Here is a 19,678-nt window from a genome sequence, read left to right as displayed (position 1 = left end):
AAACATACAAACAGAACCAACTACAGCATAAAACATTGTTGACAGGCCCGTAACTAGGATTTTTTTATTTTTTTTTTTTGGGGGGGGGGGGTTCATAATTAGAAGAAGTGGACCTCTTTTTTTTTTTCTTCTTCTTCTTTTTAGCTCTTTTACTTTTTGGGCTAGTTACAGGCCTGGTAAAATACATTGTATGATGTGATAAGCTGTAACCCAGGGTACCGTCGTACCAAGAGTTATGGCATTGTTTAGCTCCATCTCCAGTTCATGAGATGTACAGTAACATATTACTAATATAGCAGCTAAATTTTAGAACTTGGCGATAACCATCCCAGTGTCAATTCAGCACTGCTGTGTTTAACATAATTACAGTATTCTTAGAAGTAATGATAATAACTTTTTTTTATAATCATTAAGAGAATAATAGTGAAAAAGTTGGGCCGGTCCATTTGGCCTGTGCAAGAAGTGGGAATATCTGATCTTTTCCTCTGATATCATTGACTATAATGGCAAAAGAAAAAAAAAAAGTTTGCCAAAGTTGGAGGAATGCGAAGGGAACGCTCACATTTTATTACCATAGCATTACTGTATTAAATGAATGTACCTGACACTTAAAGGTAGGGAATCCCATTTGCATGCCTCAAATGAAGAGTTGTATAAACACAGTGGTATGTTGAAGAGAGTATCATTTTAGAAACTCCCATAAAGTATTGAAAGTGGAAGGTAACATTTAGTACATTTTTATTGACCGTTAGATTTTGAATTGAATTTTTTTCGGGGCTCACCGTAAATTCCAGTACATTACTAGGCTACCTTTGCAGACCCATGCACTGCTGCATGTGTGTCCATCATGTATATTTTGTGAAAAAAGTTCATCAAAACTTACAAACATTTCTATACACATTCTTGCCACAACATATGTTATTACATCAGCTCTTATACTTTTAGATTTGTGTTTATAGATAAAAAATACAGAAGACTGCAACAAAAAGGCTTAAGTGTGGCTGACACACAGAACTACTGAGTAGTTGAGTTTTGTGCATTATTCAAATTGTAGATAACTGTTGACTTCCAAATTTCTCAGCAGTGGCCTAAACAAGTCCCCTGAGGTTCATATTTAATGTTTTGCTGCATTTTGGGAGGTCTGTAAAAGGTATCCCCTACCTTTAAAATCTATTTATTTCAAATTAACAAAATTTAATTTCAAATGTACATTGGGAGACCAAAGATCAATAATTACAAAGGAATTCATAGAGTTCTTTTGTACAGTATAGTGCTACAAAATCCTTTGCTAAAGAAACCACAAAAACACTATTTTCCTTGACATAAAAGAAGCTCTGGACTTTGCTCCTTCACAAGCCATGAAATATATTTCTTGGCTTCATATAACTGTAACAAATTTGCAGTATGCGTATTTCTTTCTTTTTTGACAAACTACATAAATTGTATAAAAACCTTTTTTTCTCGATAACTTTGATATTATGACATCATGAACGGTCGCAGAGCTTCTAGTTGGAGTGACTTAAGCATGGATATAACCAAAACTGCAGAAATTCATATCCTTCATTCAGTTTGTCAAATCTTCTTTGAACTTTAACCCGTTGAGGACAAGCTAATTTTGCTACAGCACGCATTTCCCATAGACACCTGCCTGAGTATACTTGGGACTCATCCTAAAGGGATTAATCAATATGTTTACAAATTTATATGCATTCAGTGACTCCACATGGCCAGTATAATCATGTTGAGGGAACCTTTCTCTCTGACTTATCGACCCTAAGAAACTACATGTACATTGCTGTAGTTTGGTGCTGTATCACTTTATCTAATTTTTCACTGTATAATAATGTTGGTGTTTAATGAGGAAGAGTAAACAAAAACCAAGCATACACACACACACACACACACAAATCCTTCATTCAAGTCCTTGGATATATAACTACTCGTCTCCATTGCCACATTTCCAAAAGCCACTCTATTGCTAGATTCAGAACTGATTCTTAAATTGGTAACACATTTTAGAAGATTAAAGTTCTCTTTCTCTGTCAACTTGGTAATTTTGTACATTTCTTTGTGATCTCTGACAGATTCAGTGGATTTAACCAGTTCGATCCAAATAGTCTTCAAATGGAGGAAGTACGCCATGGAAGTCAGAGTTGCCAATTTAATAGTGTAACATGATTATTTCTCTAGGAGGATTCCACTGGGTTAATGCAACCTACATTGCATGGCTGTGACAGCTTTTTTTCAACCAGGGAGGAAGAGTCCTTTAGATGCACCCCTGGGGCCCTGGGAGACTCTCCAACTCCAGGGACATAGGGGTCACAAGGTCAAGGGCACTCTCGAATTTTAGGGCACCCTCGCAGGTGGTTCAGGGCTGCTCCGAGAGTGCTCCATGTACGTCAAGAGTTTTACATCCTGTCAGATCTTGTGGTCGTAAAATGGAAATTCTCATGCCAAATACACGGAAATGTTTCTTTGGGCATGTTGAATACAATATGCATGTGACAGAATATGGACAGACTCAAGAGTTACTGGATCATCACACTGGCAATTTGATTTCTTCTTTCACACTTGCTTTAAAGTATACCAATACCCGGAGTATTATGTTTGCTACATTTGTAGAATATACTTGAGACATGCCCTTTGCAAAATATTAGAATCTCTAGTCACTCTGATTTTTATCTATTGGGGTTCAACTGTAAACTGTAAAGAGTGTACAAAAACAAATGCAACTTGAAATAGACTAGTCAATCACCCAATTCTTTCAATCAAATGATCACGCTATTGATATTTTTTCCATATACATCTTGAACGATAGCGATATGCAATGTGTGCACGCAATCAGCTAACCGATCAACATGGAATCTACATATTATTCACAAAAACGTATGCAAATATCTAGAATGCGCACACATCAGAACCAGCACGTCCAGAGCAGAACTTTAACTTGCGGAGCACAAGTACCAAATTGTTATGGAGATATTATCTCATTTATCGAAATGTAATGTATACTTTCAGGGGCTATAACAAGTGAATTACAGCTGTTTCATTGTGTATTCTAGCTGTACACAAATTTGATTTCCAGGGTACAGGTATACTTTAAGATGTTTGCTGAAAGGCTTGGAATCAGACAGGATCCATGGGGTATTAATAGTTTGCACAGAAAGCTTACTATGATGACCAAATCACTTGGGTTAAAGCGGAGTACATGTATATGTATTATGTATTATGTATATTTAACAATACTTAACATCAATCATAAATAAAATTTTTACATTGGTTGATTCTATTCCTAACTCACATTTTAGAACTACTTTGAAGCACTAAAGCTGGGTTCTTGTTTCATCTGCAAATGGTAAATAATGCCTTTAAGCTTGATTTTTTTTTTTTTTTAACTGAGTTACTGGACGTCACTAAACTATGTCACTCAAATGTATTTTACATGGCACTAAACATTGCTCAGTCCAGCTGGAGAAAATTTGATATTTGAGCACATGCCATTAAAAAAGCTTCTCTTTTTTTTTTTTTTATCACACAAGAAAATGCATGGTTAACAGATCAGCGAAGTAAAAAGAGATACACCTTATCAAAAATTACTTTAAGACTGTTGGAATCAATTTATTGTTAAGAAAGTTATTGTTTACTCTGAGGGCTCTCTTCTGCACAAGTATCTCCTCTGTTGTTGTTTTTTTCTTCTTTCTTTATGCACACAAAACACACCATCATGAAAAGTGGGTCATTTACTGCCACACTTTTTAGAGCCTGTTCAAATGCGATAATCATACAAGCGAAAACAATTTACTTCTTCTTCGTGTAGCCTTGCCTTCCTGTGGATAAATCTATCACGGATTGGATTTCTCTTGCATCCTTCAGAGGCTAGAATGAAAACAGCAAATATTGCAAATGGCAGTGAACTTGTACCAGCACGCTGGTCGTGATCAAAGGATCACAGCGGACTCTAGCCCGAGGCGACGGTGGTTGTGTTTCATGAGCTCGGACACGCAGCACTCACGTATCAATATCGCCATTCAAAAGCGACCGCGGCAATCACGCCACGCCGAGCCTCGTGGCAAACTGATTTGAGCCGTACACAATAGAACTCTAGAGGGAGCAGTGCCACATTAGTGACTTCCATCCATCTACTATGTTATGACACCACATCACAAGGGGAGAAACACAGAAGGGGGGGGGGGATGGTGGAGTACCGACCCTTTCATACCTTTGATTACTTCCACTATGCATACCCAAAGCAGTATGCTCCAGATTTTCCCCCGTCCCCTTTTAACATGGTTCGCATTTGCATCATGAGAAGGGCTAGATCCAAGGGACCGCTTCATTATTCACAAATGCCACAGCACATTAGACTCGCTGCCTCACCGCTCCCTCAGCTGGCGCAGTGCGTAAAGTTCGTATTACATCAACAATTTTCACAAATCACAGTTTGCTCTTTTTTCTTTTTTTTTTCTTCTGGGAATCAAAATGTTTACCATATATAACAGCGCTTTCGATGCCTTCATTTCCTCAAATGAGTGGAATATTTTGGAAGTTAGATCAAGAAGGGCGTTAGCATTGCAGAGAAACTGTGGTGGTCATAATGGCCAAATATTTCTGAACTACCATTTGGGAGCTGAACTTCACAATGCGCTTCATACCTACATGGGCCCAAAATGTGAGAAAAGAAGACCATACACTTCTTTTGTACAGCTTTTGCTTGCCAAGGAGATCTCATAGTGCACAGGACCATGTACATTACTGTATCAACAAACCATTGGCATGTAGAGCAGGCCAAAGAATTTAGCTCTATGACTGTGTATACCAAAAAGATATAAAAACAACCCAATGGTTAGAACAATGCATAAGCTTGAATGCATCAATCTATAATGCATCGTGCCACATAACTTTGGATAGTTCCTTAAAGAGAATTTCCAAACCAGTGAGAACTTAGTCTGAAAAGAAAGAGAAAAAAAACTTGAGGGAATGAGAACATTGCAAATTTGATCGAAATTGGATAAAATGAATGAATTTTTACAATTGTGAAATTTTATGCCAATGAGTGGATAAAATGAAGGAATTTATAAAATTGTGGCATTTTATGCCAATGAGTGAGCTGATGATGTCATTACAGTGCATATTCCATTGATCGCATACAAAAACCTGCCGGAAATTGAGTTTTCTGCTATAAAAGAATGTTCTATTTAGCTGAAGAACTTCAAAATACTAATCAGTCAAGTACATTAGGATTTGAGAGTGGGGCATGATTGTGTTTGAACATCTACGACAAATGAAAATATCAAGATTTTGAATTTAAACTGATTGGGCAATGATTGGGCATTCATTCCATGTTGTATCTAAACAATATCACTGATACTTTTTTCATGGGTTTCTCTCCTTTTTTTTTTTTCTTTTGGTATTGTTTTGTTTATCTTAAGGGAACAAACGTGTATCAAATCTTCATGCTTCCACAGTTTGCTGAACCCTCAAATCTAGCACTGTACAGGATGCAGCCACGAGAGACAAATTTGCATATGCGGGGTGGAAGTTCTGCTTCTAGCCAGTCAAATTTGCACAGATTCTCACAAGCTCATCTGATAATGCAGCTTGTCTCTGAGATGGCATATTTACCAATTCATGCTGGAGTATTAAGTTCTGCATAACTTAGAGCACACAGGTGGTGATGCCCAGCTGTACTTTGGCTGTTGTTCCTGAAGGGTTCAATTCTTTGTCTCTTTCCGTTTTTGATTAGTTTAAATACTGTATCTCTTATCAATCAGTGATATTACTCTCAGTCTCACAATTCTACATATTTGTATAGATAGTTTTTAAAGCATTTTGTCTTAATTCAGTTGTCCATAACCAACATATAACATGACTCTTTTTGTCATTAATAACAACAGATGTATTCAATGCAGGGTTGTATGGAAAAATATTTACGATTATTGTATTAGGGTGTATGTACGATTGGAAATTCACTTGCCCAGAAAATGAAAGTGTCTTATTTTATTACAAGGACAAAGCAAAAGGAGAGTGATGTCATGTATGACATCAAAGAATTGCAAAGTGGTGTTTGTTTGATCACAACAACAACAAAGAAAATCATAACTTTTCCAATTTTCACAAGAATTTCCTCAAACATTCATTGTCCTGTTCCTCTAATTTTTCTACTTCTATTCACACAAACTTATTTTCAGCCTAAGGCTGCATATAAAGACTAAGGGTACTGCACCTGCAGTCAGCCTACTTGGCCGCTTTCTGTTTAGTGCCTTACATTATCCTCCGCTATCTATGCAGCTGGCAAGAGCTCAATTGACAACGAAAGCATCTCGCCTTCTCTTTGCAGCAATTCAGGCATTTCTGGCAAACAAGACACCATTTTCCAAAGAAAAAAGAAAATGGTAGGTCTGTTAATAGCATTTTTATCAGGGCGCTGTCTCAGCTGCACTTTAAATGAAAGCGAGCAGAATTTTTCCCATCTATTTTTTTCATTCCCACTCATAAACTTGTGAATTAAATGCATTTTTTCATGAAAGAAGTGAAATATTCTGTGGAATCAGGACATCCAATAACTGGAACATACACTGTATGGCATGCAAAAATATTCCTGTGCTTTTATCTTCACGCTAGCTTTTGATTGCGCGAAATGTGCCAAAATTTCCACACCACTAAACATTTCCACTTTTACTATACTTGTTATATTCTCCCATGGGCAAATCATTTTGGGATATTCTCCTATGGGATGACATTTTTGTGTTAAAAAACAATATCAAGCGATAGAACAATACTGCATTTCAACAGAATCATTAGGGTGTATTTTTGTATTGAACCATACAATTCTAAAATGTGAGTGGCTGGTAATTGGCCAAGCATGGGGAAATGTGAGTGCAGACTTAAACACAGTGTACACTCAGCGCAAATGATACACTGTTCCTGCTGCGGGCTTGGTAGTAAGGCTGTGAAAATGGCTACCATTGAGGATCAAAGTGGAGATGCACTTGTATGCATCCACAAGTTCTTCAACAAAATGAACAGCGTACACAGTTTGTATATATATGATATCTACGTTTTACATTTACATTCTTTTGCAATTGGAGTTCATTTAATGATCATTTATTTTCACTAGTAACAAAAATAAGCAGTATGAAACCCACACGACAAAAACAGTGAAAGAAAAAAAAAATTACTGGTACAGTGGTAGAAGTCTCTGGGCCTTAAGCTTTTATCTCAAAAGGAAAGGTCCATATTAAGTTTGACAAAAACCAACAAGGAAAACAAAAACAAAAACATAAAACCAGAGAAGAGAAAGTTGAAACACATTGCAACAATATCCCCTTTCCTTCATGCAATGGAGTTTGCACATGAAAAGTGTGATGACCCAAGACTCACCCTCATGGTCTCTTGCTCACGTGCGGTCCTCTGCTTGCTAAGGTAGTCTGGCGCCCCCATCTTCTGGTCCTGCTCAGACATGAGACCCTTGTCCTCGTCCTCCCCTTCCTCGTCCTCGTCGTTGCGGACATAGCACTGGGGGCCCGTGTGCTTCATGTATTCGGCCCTCTGCTGGACGTGGCTGCGTCGCATCTCTTCGTTCCTGGGGCACAGACGCGTCAAACACAACAGTGAGTACATTAAAACGTATGACTACAGTCTCATCAAAAACCGTTTAGTCACTGATTGATGTTTCTAAAACCTGGTAAATTACGGTAAAGCTGAATAATAAGCAAAATGTTGATTACAATACTGCAATATTAGCTCTGTTGGCAGTACAGTATTGGTGACGAGTGGTGGGCAATTCATTACAAAAGATTTGCATTTGGTTTTATAGTTGATTCAATATCTGATGGGCCACTGAGTTTTGAATGGTACTAACATTATCATTAATTTGAGTAATGTAATGAGATCAGATGAAAATAGATCTGTGACCAATATCAGTAAGTCACTGTTCAGTTGGTTGGCATTTGGTGGTTGGCATGACAACCATATCATCCTGAACTAGTTGTCACGACAGTAGATAATGATGTACCCTCTTTCCCTGAATAATCCATCTCATGCTGCTGGTGATATTCATTACTCCTTGTTGCATGTGGTAGACACTCTGCAGAGTACATAGCTTTCACCACACACAGCAGTCTTTCACATCAGAATAACTTAAGTAAAGTTTGAGCGATATCATTCAATATCTCTTGCAGATCACTGACAAATCTGTGTAGTGCTTTTTGAGAATGCTTGATCACATAAAATGAACACTTTTTACCTTCTTCTTCTGTCCTCCAAGACTCTAGTTCTCTTCTGGTCATCTTCATGCTTCTTGGCTGCATCTGGCTGCAAAATCCAAATCGGCTTTTGCTCAGGAGTATAGAATGAGGGTGCCTTCATCAACTTTGTCTTGCTATTGGTGAGAGCACTATGCAACTCCTTCATGGCAGCGTTCACATCTACCTGCTCTGCACAACTTTCTTCTGATGGTGGATGCGGATACGAGGGAGATGATAGAGGTGAGGTTCCCTGGCGGGGGTCATCCATGGATCGGGACCTCCCGTATACCGGTGAGGGATGGTCTGTGCTGAAGGATCGGCTTGGGGTGATGACGGGGTTGGCGTGTGGAGGGTCACTTCCATCTTCCTCAGCATCTGAGAACTGATCCTCCTCAGGGTGCGCCTGCTGCTGGACGGCACTCAGGTTTAAGGTGCTCTCCCCGATCCCTGCGTGTCCTGCCAAGCGGAAGCCCACAGCATCATACTCCATGGGACTCAGCTTGGGGAGCACCTTGGACTGATCCTCTCTGTGGGTTGATGAGGTGCTGGAGGTGTCTGATGTCACAGAATGTGACTCCTGCTGGCTGTCCTGGACTTCCTCCTGTGGCTTCTTGTACGAATTACGTAAGTTGGCCAGCTCCCTTTCTGCAAGCTGGGACAGAAGACTGCTGTTCATGCCTGTTCCTCGTTGTCCACTGCCAAGCAGGCCACCTCCTTGTGACACTAGGGATGATAGTCCACCACTGTCTGCCTTGTTTGTCTTCTGACTTCCATCTTGCTCATTCTCTTCTTCTTCACTGGAGCTCCGGTTTGCTAGCTCATAGCTGTTCCTTCTTCTCCGACCCCCTAGACTATCTGTATCCTCTGAATGAGTTTTCCCTTGCCTATTCTTAATCTTAATTGGACTGGGTTTGGCATCCTTCTCATCAAGGTATGCTCCACACTCAGCAATGTCATCAAAGACTATCTCTCCTGAAGCAGCATCAGATTTTTCCTCAATTTCATAAGAATACCTCTTGGAGTGGTCTTGCGGTCTTGAGTTGTGTTTGGGCCTTCTTGTAACAGCTTCACTCTCGAGGTGATTAGCATTGGAGTTGTTTCTTGGTGGCTCCCTCCGGGCAGGCCTGGCAGCTTTCATTTTCTCAGGCGAAGAACTGGGACTCCTAGACATACCTCTACCCGGGAGCGGGTCTCTGGCATAAGGTACTCTGTCAGATGGACTTGTTTGCCTCTGGGATGCAGGAGAACTCCTAAGTGATGACACAGATGCATATTCAGCATTATGCCTGCTTGACATGTAACAATCTCCTGGGCTGACATCTCCACCATCCCTTCTGCTATCATTTGAGTTTAGAGTTCTGCTTATCTCTGGCTGTATTGATGTGGAAGCTAAATTCTTTTCAATTTCATTCATTTCTCGCAGTTCCTTCTGCAGCCGTGACTTGAGCACAGACACTGGCTGGGCCCCTCCTGGCAATGGCATGCTTCTGGGTCGATCACCTCCAAGAGGTCTACCTGCTCCTTCAGGCCTACTTCTTCTCTCCTGGTTACCAGTGCCATCTCTACTTGTTTGAGTTGTTGAACGAGGAACTCTTCTCTTACCCGTATTGAAGTCACTGTTATCCTGCTGACCGCTGACTGGAGATGAAGCATTCCCTGGATAGCCTTGAGTATTGCTGACTGGACTCTGGCCACCTCCTCTACTGCTGCTAAATGACGGTGGAATTTTCTGCACACTTTGTGCAGCTCCTGGAGCAGGCCTCCGCGGAACTTGACTATGTGGTTCCTTGACACCTTGAGCTGGACTTCCTCCCTGCTTGGGACTCACACGCATCTGGCTGGTCGACTTGAGGGGCATCTTCCTCTCACCGACTGGATCAAGCAAGCCTGTCTCTTTGACTCTCTTATGCTGCCCTAAATTCCTGGAGTCAGAATATCCTCCTTCATTTCTAGACCTTGCGGTGGCATCAATCATGCTGGCTTGATGCTCAGCACCTTCATGCTCCCCACTGACAGTGGAAAACGATTGAGAGAATAATTGAACGTCTGGTGTTACATCATGGGAACTCGTGTTCCTGTAGTCAAAATCTTCATGATTCGATTGCATTGGATCCTCCTGATCTGCCTCTACACTATCACTGGCTGCATAGTTCGAATTGGATTCAGGCCCAAAAACATCTTGGTCAACAATAACGTAGTCCCCAGTTAGTTGAGAATGATCATCTACTCGCGAATGGTTATCATGATAGTCGGGCATTTGCTCATCATCTTTAGACTGCTGTGCATCGAATCTGGTATCCATTCTGGATGCCTCATTAAATTCACTGGCTGCGTTGGGGCCAGATTCGGGCAAATCAGATTCAGTGTAATCCTGATATATGTCTGGTTTCTGTCCATAGTCTCGATGCGTGTCATAATCTGGCTCACTCTCATTGAATGCAGGGTTGTCCTCCACATATGGTTGACTTTCTGCATAGGATTGTTTATCTCCATATGGCTGCCTCTCCAGGAAGGAATTCCCATCCATATAGCCATATCGGAAGTCAACCTCCTCAAACCTGTCTTCCCCCTCTATGTGATCCTCCTCTGCCTCATAGCCTTGCATACCTCCTTCCATGTCAATCATCCCGTTATCGTCCACAACTCCACTGTCCTCGTACTGATCATCCCGATCGAAGGCAACACCCTGGCGCTCTTGCGTGGCATCCTCCATGTAGTCCTTGTCTTTGTCGCTCTCCGTCAAGTCATCCCTCATCTGCCCCTGCCCACTGTCTTCGGTACCCTCCCTCGTGCCATCATCTCCTTCCGAATACTGATACGCTGAGCCATACCCGATCCCTTGCAGTCCTGTATCACTTTGGTTTATGAAAAAGGTATCTCCATACTCATCCTGTCCATCTTCTTCTGGTGAAGGTATCTGGTCACTCATTATCCTTGTTCCTTTGATGGCTTCTGAGAGGCCATTCCACTCCCCCTCAGCCCTCTCCTCTTGGGTGTCCTCCGTGGCAGCATCTGATTCGGGAAGCTCTCCATTTGTGCCATCATGGTCCTCCTCCCTGCCGGAGGACAGGTGTCCGTTGCGCTGGATGTACGGGGTGTGGCTGGTTGGTGGAAGGGTCTTCGAGGTCAGCATATCACTCTCAGCATCCTCGAAGGCATCGTCAAACTGAGATTGCTCTCTCCGTGCCATCATGGAGACAGCAGACCTGAAGAAAAGACAAAATTGTAAAAATTACTCATTACAAAAGTCATTCTGATTTTTGATGCCCAAACTTCTACTGTTTTGCACTATCTTACCCTTTTATGTCATTTGCATTGCACTTTAAAACTTTAAAAACTTTATATGGGGATAAATGTTTTTATCTAATGTCAAAGTTCAGGGCAGAAGTTGCAGAAAGCTAAAGGGAGAAAACATTGCAAGTTGAATTCTGGTTTCCACAACAAGAAACTGGACATTAAACAGTCAAATTAATCAGATTTCACACTGAATTCAGTAAGTAAATTGCCTGGTCATACAAAATTATTGAACCAAGTCTTCTAAAATAATTCTGAGCTTTCTCTTACAGAGAAACTGTAAATTTGTCCTTTACCCAACTTTCTTTTGGTGTACATTACAATGTGTTATGTAATCCGCTAACCTCAGTCTGACCGCTGCCTTACTTTCATTTCATCGCATATTCTTTTGAGCCTTTTTTCCCTCTCTCTATAATCACTCCCAGGATGTAAGTCAATGCTTATGTGAATATTGCATTCCACTTGTGACCTGATTTAATTTGCTGAGACCCATCTGCGTGCAATTGCTAAATGACTTGCCAATGACAGGAGGCATTCTACATTTTCTCTTTTTAATCTACCTGAATCTCACTTTATTCAGACCCAGATTCCTCACTTTCAGCTGTCTAGTCACCGGATACAACATTTCTTCTCTTTTATTTTGTTTTGTTGTTATTTTTTTTAGGGGGAACCATAGGGTTCACTACAGTACAATGTCGAGGCACAAACTTGTCAACTTCTACAAGAATCAGATCCCTTTACATCTTCATTTCTTTCTGTTATTTGTAAGTCATCTTATGAAAGAATAATGAATCTGAGGTTTGGATTTGCCTGCGAAATTCTTGGGAAGTCCCGATTTGCAACAAATTACAATGTAGACTCATAAGATATAAGGCAGATGCAGTACTGTAAACATGGAAATTTTTGTGGTGTTAACATTTTCATGTATTTCGCGCAACCAGAAACTAGTGCAAAAATAAAAACACACAAATATTTTTGCATGCCATATATTCCGTTAATGTCTTGATTTCACAGAATTTAAAGCATGTGCCACTTATCTTACCCGGCTGAGTGCGAAAAATTAGTAAGGTAAAAATATCTACGTTTACAGTACATGACTGCGAAATGACAGCAGTAGAAACAGAGTTTAACCCGTTGAGGACGGACATATTTTGCTTCAACATGCATTTCCCATAGACACCTGCCCGAGTATACGCAGGACTCGTCCTCAGTGGGTTAAGTTACTTTTCATGTTTCTGTTTCATATGTTTTTGGACTTCCCTTCCTAGGAAAGCATTTTGCATGATACAAATACACCTAAGTATATGCATTCTTTTTTTCTTTCTTTTTTTTTTTTGAAGGAAAAAAAAAGCTGCAATTTCTGGGCCTTTCTACCACTTGGGATCCACACAAAGACAGACTATACACTAAGTCGACAGACTGAGTGGTTTTCCTGCTTTCCTCCTCTGTGCTAGCAGTGCCATACATGAAGATTATGTCTGCTGCATTATCCATCGATCAGTAAGTCATGCATAATCACACTGATACAGGCAGAATCCACCACCCCGTTGGCTCTGATTGCAAAGCCACATTGAAGTTCTCTCATCTTGTATTCTGCACTTGAAGGAGGAGAAATCCTCATCTTTCCTTGCAGAAATCATACACAAATTCTATTCAATTAATGACAGGCAGAAGTACAATGCAAACGATGCTGACATTTCAGCCTTGCACGCAACTTGACATCATGGGAGCATTCAGACGAGAACAAGACAGAGTAGCTCATAAAATCTCTGATCAATGTTGCTTTGTACTATCTGAAAGAGATTTGCACTTTCATGTTTGATTCAGCGAATTTCCATCTCTGAATTCCGTGGATTTACTACCAACTCATATTTCTTGCAAATTATTGCTACAGACTGTTAAAACTAATGTCACACAATGGAATGTGAGAACATTGGACAAGTATTTTTAGATAGTCACTCTGACAAATATTTGGTCCCATATTCAATTTATTGATAGTCCGTGAAAATGTTATCTGATTATGTATACAAATGAAGACTACACAAAGGAATAGGTATGTGGAAAAAGCATACGGTAGTGTATAGTCTGTAAAAACATTGCAGTACTCTGGTGGCTCTAAAGACATATTTTTGGTGGAAAAAGTACTTCTGCCTTTCCTGCATTACACATGCGCAGTACTACTCTTTTGGAAAAACAATATCTTTCATGAAACATACCATGCTTTGGGCAAAAAATAATACAAACTACGGCAAAAAAGTAAAGAGTTGGCATCTCTGCATATGTGCGCTCTTGAGAAAGAAAAAACAAACATTAGATTATATCTCTTTGTCCTTTCTCTTGAATTTTCATGCACAATCCTTTTGCCAATATCAGTACATTTAATTGCTAGATGAGAAAACATTCTTATCATGCTGGGCATGAAGACTTTGATGGACCTTTTCCCACAAGAAGTGTGCCGTAAGCTTCTTTCACATGATCTCTTCCTCTTGTTTATACTCTTTTTCTCTCCACCATCCCATATGCACTCACGTCCCAAACACTCCCCATACGACTGGAAGAGTCAGCCCCCTCCTTTCACGGGTTATCTTAGAACTTTGACTCCATACATACTGAAAGCTCCACACTGATATGTGCGCACGATATGAATAATTGGGTGCAGATTAGATCGCAATTAATGCAGCACATGCACTTACAAGACAAAAAAACGAACGAACCTACACGGCCCACACACATATGGGCCATATATTCCCAGATTCGTTTTCGTCTCTGAATTACCCTTTATGAATTTAAGATGTCAGTGACCTACTCTTGGCAAATTTAGTACACTGACATTTAATTGATATTAACAGAACAGATCTATATTGTATCATAGCACATGCCAACGGTGAAGTAATGGTAAGGCTAAGAAATGAAAAGGGAATATCTAAAGTTTTACAATTTTTTTCCCTTTTTTTTTTTCAACAAGTGTCTATTAACTAGTTGGCTCTGGGGCACTGTGATTCCTCCCAGGTTTAAGCAAGGTTTACATCAGTGGCTGCTCGGTGGCCAAGGGCCACTAAAAGTTGATGCCAGACCACCAGATTTAGAAAACGGTTATGATATAGTGGTCCAATTGGGCAACTAAGATTCAAAATGAAATTTTATAAATTTTATTTTCACTGTGGGCCCCTATGTTTTTCTTTCCCGCCACCAAAATTTCAGATATGAAGGCTATAGTGGCCGGGCCACCCAAGAAAAAAAAGTTAAGTGTTGAGCCCTGATTAAGGCAAGGCAAAATTGGTTCTAACTAACACTGGGTTTAACAAGACAGGGTTTAACTGGGTTTATCTTCCTGTGCTTGATACAGAGCATTCAGAAACATTATATTCAGACATCTTCAACACTATAACCCTATCTGTCCTTTTCAGTTAATTACTTCTACAGCAAGAAACAAATGGATCAATTAAATGCAAGAACTGTGATACTTTTAAGAATAGCTGAACATTGAAATTTAATTTTCCAAAAACACTTGACACATATTTTGCTCTGAACAGCAAAGCAATATTACAGAAATCTAAGAATCTGTCCATGGAATCTCATTTAACTGAGTCAAGTACATTACACAAATAATTTTAGAAAAGAGTCTACACATGAGATGTGTCATAGCGTTAGACTTGAAATTAAGATCATCCTCAGATGACATTCTGAAATAGCTAATTCAAGATGGAAGAAAGGGACAGATGGGGCAGTGGAAAAAATGGGAAGTAGCAGAGAAAAAAAAAATGTTTTCAGAAGGTTGAGCTGACTTTGAATCTAATTGTGGAAGCCAACCACTGCTTGTGAGATCACTTCTTGTCACATTCTCACAATGACAAGACAACTGGGCTGACTTGATACCCTTCCCAAGCATTGCAATGAACTCCCCGACACCATTGTGATGCAGGAGGCACCTTCAAACCAATCAACATCGCAGATGGGGCCAGGAATGCTAATGGAGGAGTGATGGACAGGCCAGATTATCACCGGTCTCTAATCATGAATTTTTCAAGGGATCATGAGGTGATTGCCGGTTCACAAGGACTATGATATCGCATGATGCTGCCTTCTCAGAATAAACAACATCCACTGTGTTCTCCCTGTGGATGTTGGCAGTGGATAAAAACAGATACAGGCTTCATTCTTGCAAATTGCACTTTAATTGACAAATTAAACTCTACTTCGCTTCATGACACATTTAACATTTAAAAAACCACAGAACATTTTTGTAGAATCTGCATTTTGATACTAATCAGAGATCATTCTGCATAAAATTACAGTATTAAAGCACAGTCTACAATACCAGCAAAGTCTTACTCATATTTCCATCTTTTTGGTAGATTTAAAGGAAAAAGAAGCACTAAACATATCTTGCGAATTAAGAGAATGCAGCAATATTGGTAAAACATATCAACAAAGTGCAGGAAATCACACAATCTACTCAAAAGTTATGAATCTTTACAATTTTGTTGCCACCATAGATGGATGAGAAGACTACAACACATTGTGATATCATAATATGAACAATATTTTCACTATTCTAGCATAAGGATAGAGCACTTGACTTTACTCTTTCAGAAAGCAGGGGGTATAATAACATCCTTCAAGTATACATGTATGTCAGTAACACATTCAGGGAATGTGTACTTTTCATAAAAAATAGAATTAAACTATGTGGAATTCTCTATAAATTTTCTTTACATCATTGTTACATACACAACGTCACAAACTGTAGTAGTCTTCCTATCCGGCGATAGTTGAACTAAAACTTTGAAATTTCATAACTTTTGAATGGATTGTCAAATTTTCGTCACACTTTACTATGTGTTCTACTAATATTGCTGCATTCATTCAATGTATCATGTATATTTGGGTTCATTTCCCTTTTAAAAGGGAAATGAACCCAAATATACATGATACATTGAATGAATGCAGCAATATTAGTAGAACACATAGTAAAGTGTGAGGAAAATTTGACATTCCAGTCAAAAGTTATGATTAAGGGCATGCCGTTATTGTAATACACAGGACTACAGCTATTCTTCAAGTTAAACAATAATTATGGTCCTACATATCTGGAAACATCCATCTCCACAAAAGTATGCACTATATGAAGCACCCGACGTCAGTGCGTGTGACATTGACATGATCTGTAGTCAGGATTGACAAGTAACCACCTGTACAAGCTGTGAATTGAATCACGTAGGAATTACTGACAGCTTTTGATTTTGCATTGTGTGTATTCTAATCAACAGACGTCAATCTCAAGCCCGATTTAAGATACATACATGTACAAAGACTTCTGATCCAAAAGGAATGATGAAGCATTATCTAGAGAAGTACGCAAATGCACCACAGAGAATAGCACTTCAACAAAAAAGATAAAAAAATGGAATTATTTGCCAAACATAGAGCAAAGTGTAAAAAACAAATTTACCCTAAAATTATAATGCATATTTGGTGAATATTCAATTTCCATTTTAATTTCTATGTTACTATCATATTTCTCAGTGAAATAATTGAACATTCTAAAATGAAATCCAGCTAGAAAGCACAATATAATATTGCAAACATTTAGAACATGGTGGTCAATCTATTCATAGAGAATAACTGAAATATGAATTCATCAACCACTTTACAGAGCAGTGAATTTTGATATCATAGTCATCAACTAGGGTCATGGGAAGATTTTTTTTTTTTTTTTTTTTGGGGGGGGGGGTCTTCTTTTCCAGATCTTGTATTCATCCAAATATTGGGATATGTCAGTTTGTACACATGTATGAATGTATGAAGAAATGTACAGTGTATTTATGTATGAAGAGTCAAACCTGTCTATAGCATCCACCAAATGGAAACAACATAAGTGGCCACTATAGACAGTTGGCCACTATAGACAGGTTGGTGGCCATTTTGAATTTCAACTCTAGCATTGTATAATACTGTAAAAGTGGATATTTTCGCGTGACTAATTTTTCGCGCTAGGCCGGGTCAGAAGAGTTTCGCGTGTTTTTAATTCCGCGGAATCAAGACATCACGCACAGGAACGTATGGCAAGCAAAAATATTCGCGTGTTTTTATTTTCGCGCTAGTTTCTGGTTGCGCGAAATGCGCGAAAATTTCAACACCGCGAAAATTTCCACTTTTACAGTAGCATAAAATACTGCATGTTATGCTTTACAAAAAAAAGCAAATAAGTTTGCATGTGCAGCTTTAATTTTGGGATTTCTTGATATAGTTTACTTCATTTTAATTTTTTTTTTTTTTTGTCTACTTCTGTTCTCTTGATTTTTAAAATAATATTTCGGGCCTGAGGAACTGCCATGGTTTGCATAAATGGGGTTTACGAGTGAGTTCGAGGGGATTGGTAATGTGCAAAGCTGACGGAAACAACAAACAATACCCATACAAGTACCTTACTGTCCTTCTTCAAAGGATTTTAATCACTAATTAGTCGGCATTTCACGTCTAAGATGTTATTAGGAGCTGTCTGCCTTTGTAGCATCTATTCAGGGTGGCATTACTGAAACCTACACTTGTAGATCTAGTCAAGTTAGTGGGAGGATGGCTTTTCACGGCAAAGAGCTGCACTAATTTTGTCAATCACATCTGTGTGATTGTGACCAAGCAGGACTCGCCCGTAGAATTCACGCAATAAACGTAAAAGCTAACATATTTGTAGCTGATCTAATGGTTCAGCTAAATTTTTGTGGCCGCTATACGCAGGTAGATATTCACCACGGGATACAAAATGAGTGGCTACTGGCTGCGTTAGGCAGGTGACTGCTATATAAAGGATCTATAATACAGCAATTTCCTGCGGGTGATTTTTCAGTGGCCGCTATAAGCAGGTGGCCTCTATAGAGAGGTGGCCGCGAAGACAGGTTTGACTATATGTAACTAAATATCTGAGTACGCTCATCATGATCACTAAGCATGTATGTTTGTTTATGTGTAAGTTTTCTTGTGTGTTATAATTACAAAGTTTAATCATGATATTCACTTGCATGGAAATTTGTGATGGCAACATGATAAATGAGTACTCTAAAACAGATATTTTCTCAGCATGAAATTTTTGCAAATTGGAGCCTATGACATTTTTCGCGGCAGGAAATTTCCGTGTATTGCCTCTAATATTCAATACGTATAGTGTAGACAAGAACTTCCATATGCATTTTAATTTCGCAAATCTTGGCTCTCGCGAAATTCGCTAAATTAAAATTCACGCAAATATTCCTCATTTTACAGTATTTGAAGGATGATATAAGACTTATACGCCACTATGTAATCATTTTTGACATGACTGTTGAGGAAGATGAAGATGTGATCAGAGTAGGAATGTAAAAGAAGAGACACAGCCAGTGAGTGTACATGAACTGTGTCCTTGGGGGTCCTAGGGGAAAGGAGTTGCAGGTATCTTTCCCTCACACGCCATCCTTGGTATGACAGTTGCCTGCCTATTCAGGGGTCCTACCCACTAGATGCAATCTAACCTTCATCTGGCACCGTCTTTAATTACCCATCCCAGTGGAAAGAGTCCAACCTTTGTACCACAGACGACTTTGATTACCGATGCACAAGGCACACAACGACCCAAGGTTATCAATGCTCCATCTGATCATGCATGGACTCAGGTTGAGTCATGCACTTTTCAAATACCCTTGAAGGAACATCGATCACGCATCCGATACCAATGCAGGCTCATGAAGCAAGAGAGCCCCTTTTGCGTATGCCCCATACCTCCTTCACATTTCTTTTTTCTTTTGACACTAAATGTAGATTAGTGTGAGCTCTGTACACAAGGCAGCCTTTGGTTGCTCAGCAAAACGCCCACACGCGGCAAAGACATCGCACGCTCACGTCTCGGTCTTCTGCAAATGATTCATAATGAAACATTTCGACTGCAGCGGATCCGTCACGTGTCCGCTCTAGTTGATGCATCGAGTGTAAATGTCATGCGTAGCTGGTCAGATCTTGCGTTGCTAGCGACAACCTGCCATGGCGGAGCCGACTTTTCATGAGCTTATCTCAACATGGGTATCTCGCTTAGTTCAGTAAACAGTTTGCAGTGTGTATTAAGAGAGAGTACAAAGTGTGCAAGAGATAATTAAAGCATTACGACCTAA

At 39.6% G+C, this 19,678-nt stretch overlaps 1 protein-coding gene across 3 annotated transcripts in view; it reads right to left on the bottom strand.

Annotated features, from left to right (window-relative positions):
* LOC140231010 (uncharacterized) overlaps positions 1 to 19,678 on the bottom strand; it is a 206,314-nt gene that overhangs the window by 122,747 nt on the left and 63,889 nt on the right. For all 3 annotated transcript variants that reach the window (XM_072311161.1, XM_072311163.1, XM_072311162.1), the window contains exons 3-4: positions 8,246 to 11,452; positions 7,381 to 7,582 (exon numbers count right to left, since the gene is read on the bottom strand). In XM_072311161.1, coding sequence (XP_072167262.1) covers positions 7,381 to 7,582; positions 8,246 to 11,439 — 3,396 coding nt within the window. In that variant the 5' untranslated portion in view covers positions 11,440 to 11,452. The remainder of the gene's footprint in view (positions 1 to 7,380; positions 7,583 to 8,245; positions 11,453 to 19,678) is intronic.

This window comes from Diadema setosum, chromosome 7, assembly GCF_964275005.1.
Source record: "Diadema setosum chromosome 7, eeDiaSeto1, whole genome shotgun sequence".
Lineage (NCBI taxonomy): Eukaryota > Metazoa > Echinodermata > Echinoidea > Diadematoida > Diadematidae > Diadema > Diadema setosum.
The sequence above is the reverse complement of the archived record's forward strand: the minus strand, read 5'-3'. Positions and strand labels throughout refer to the sequence as shown.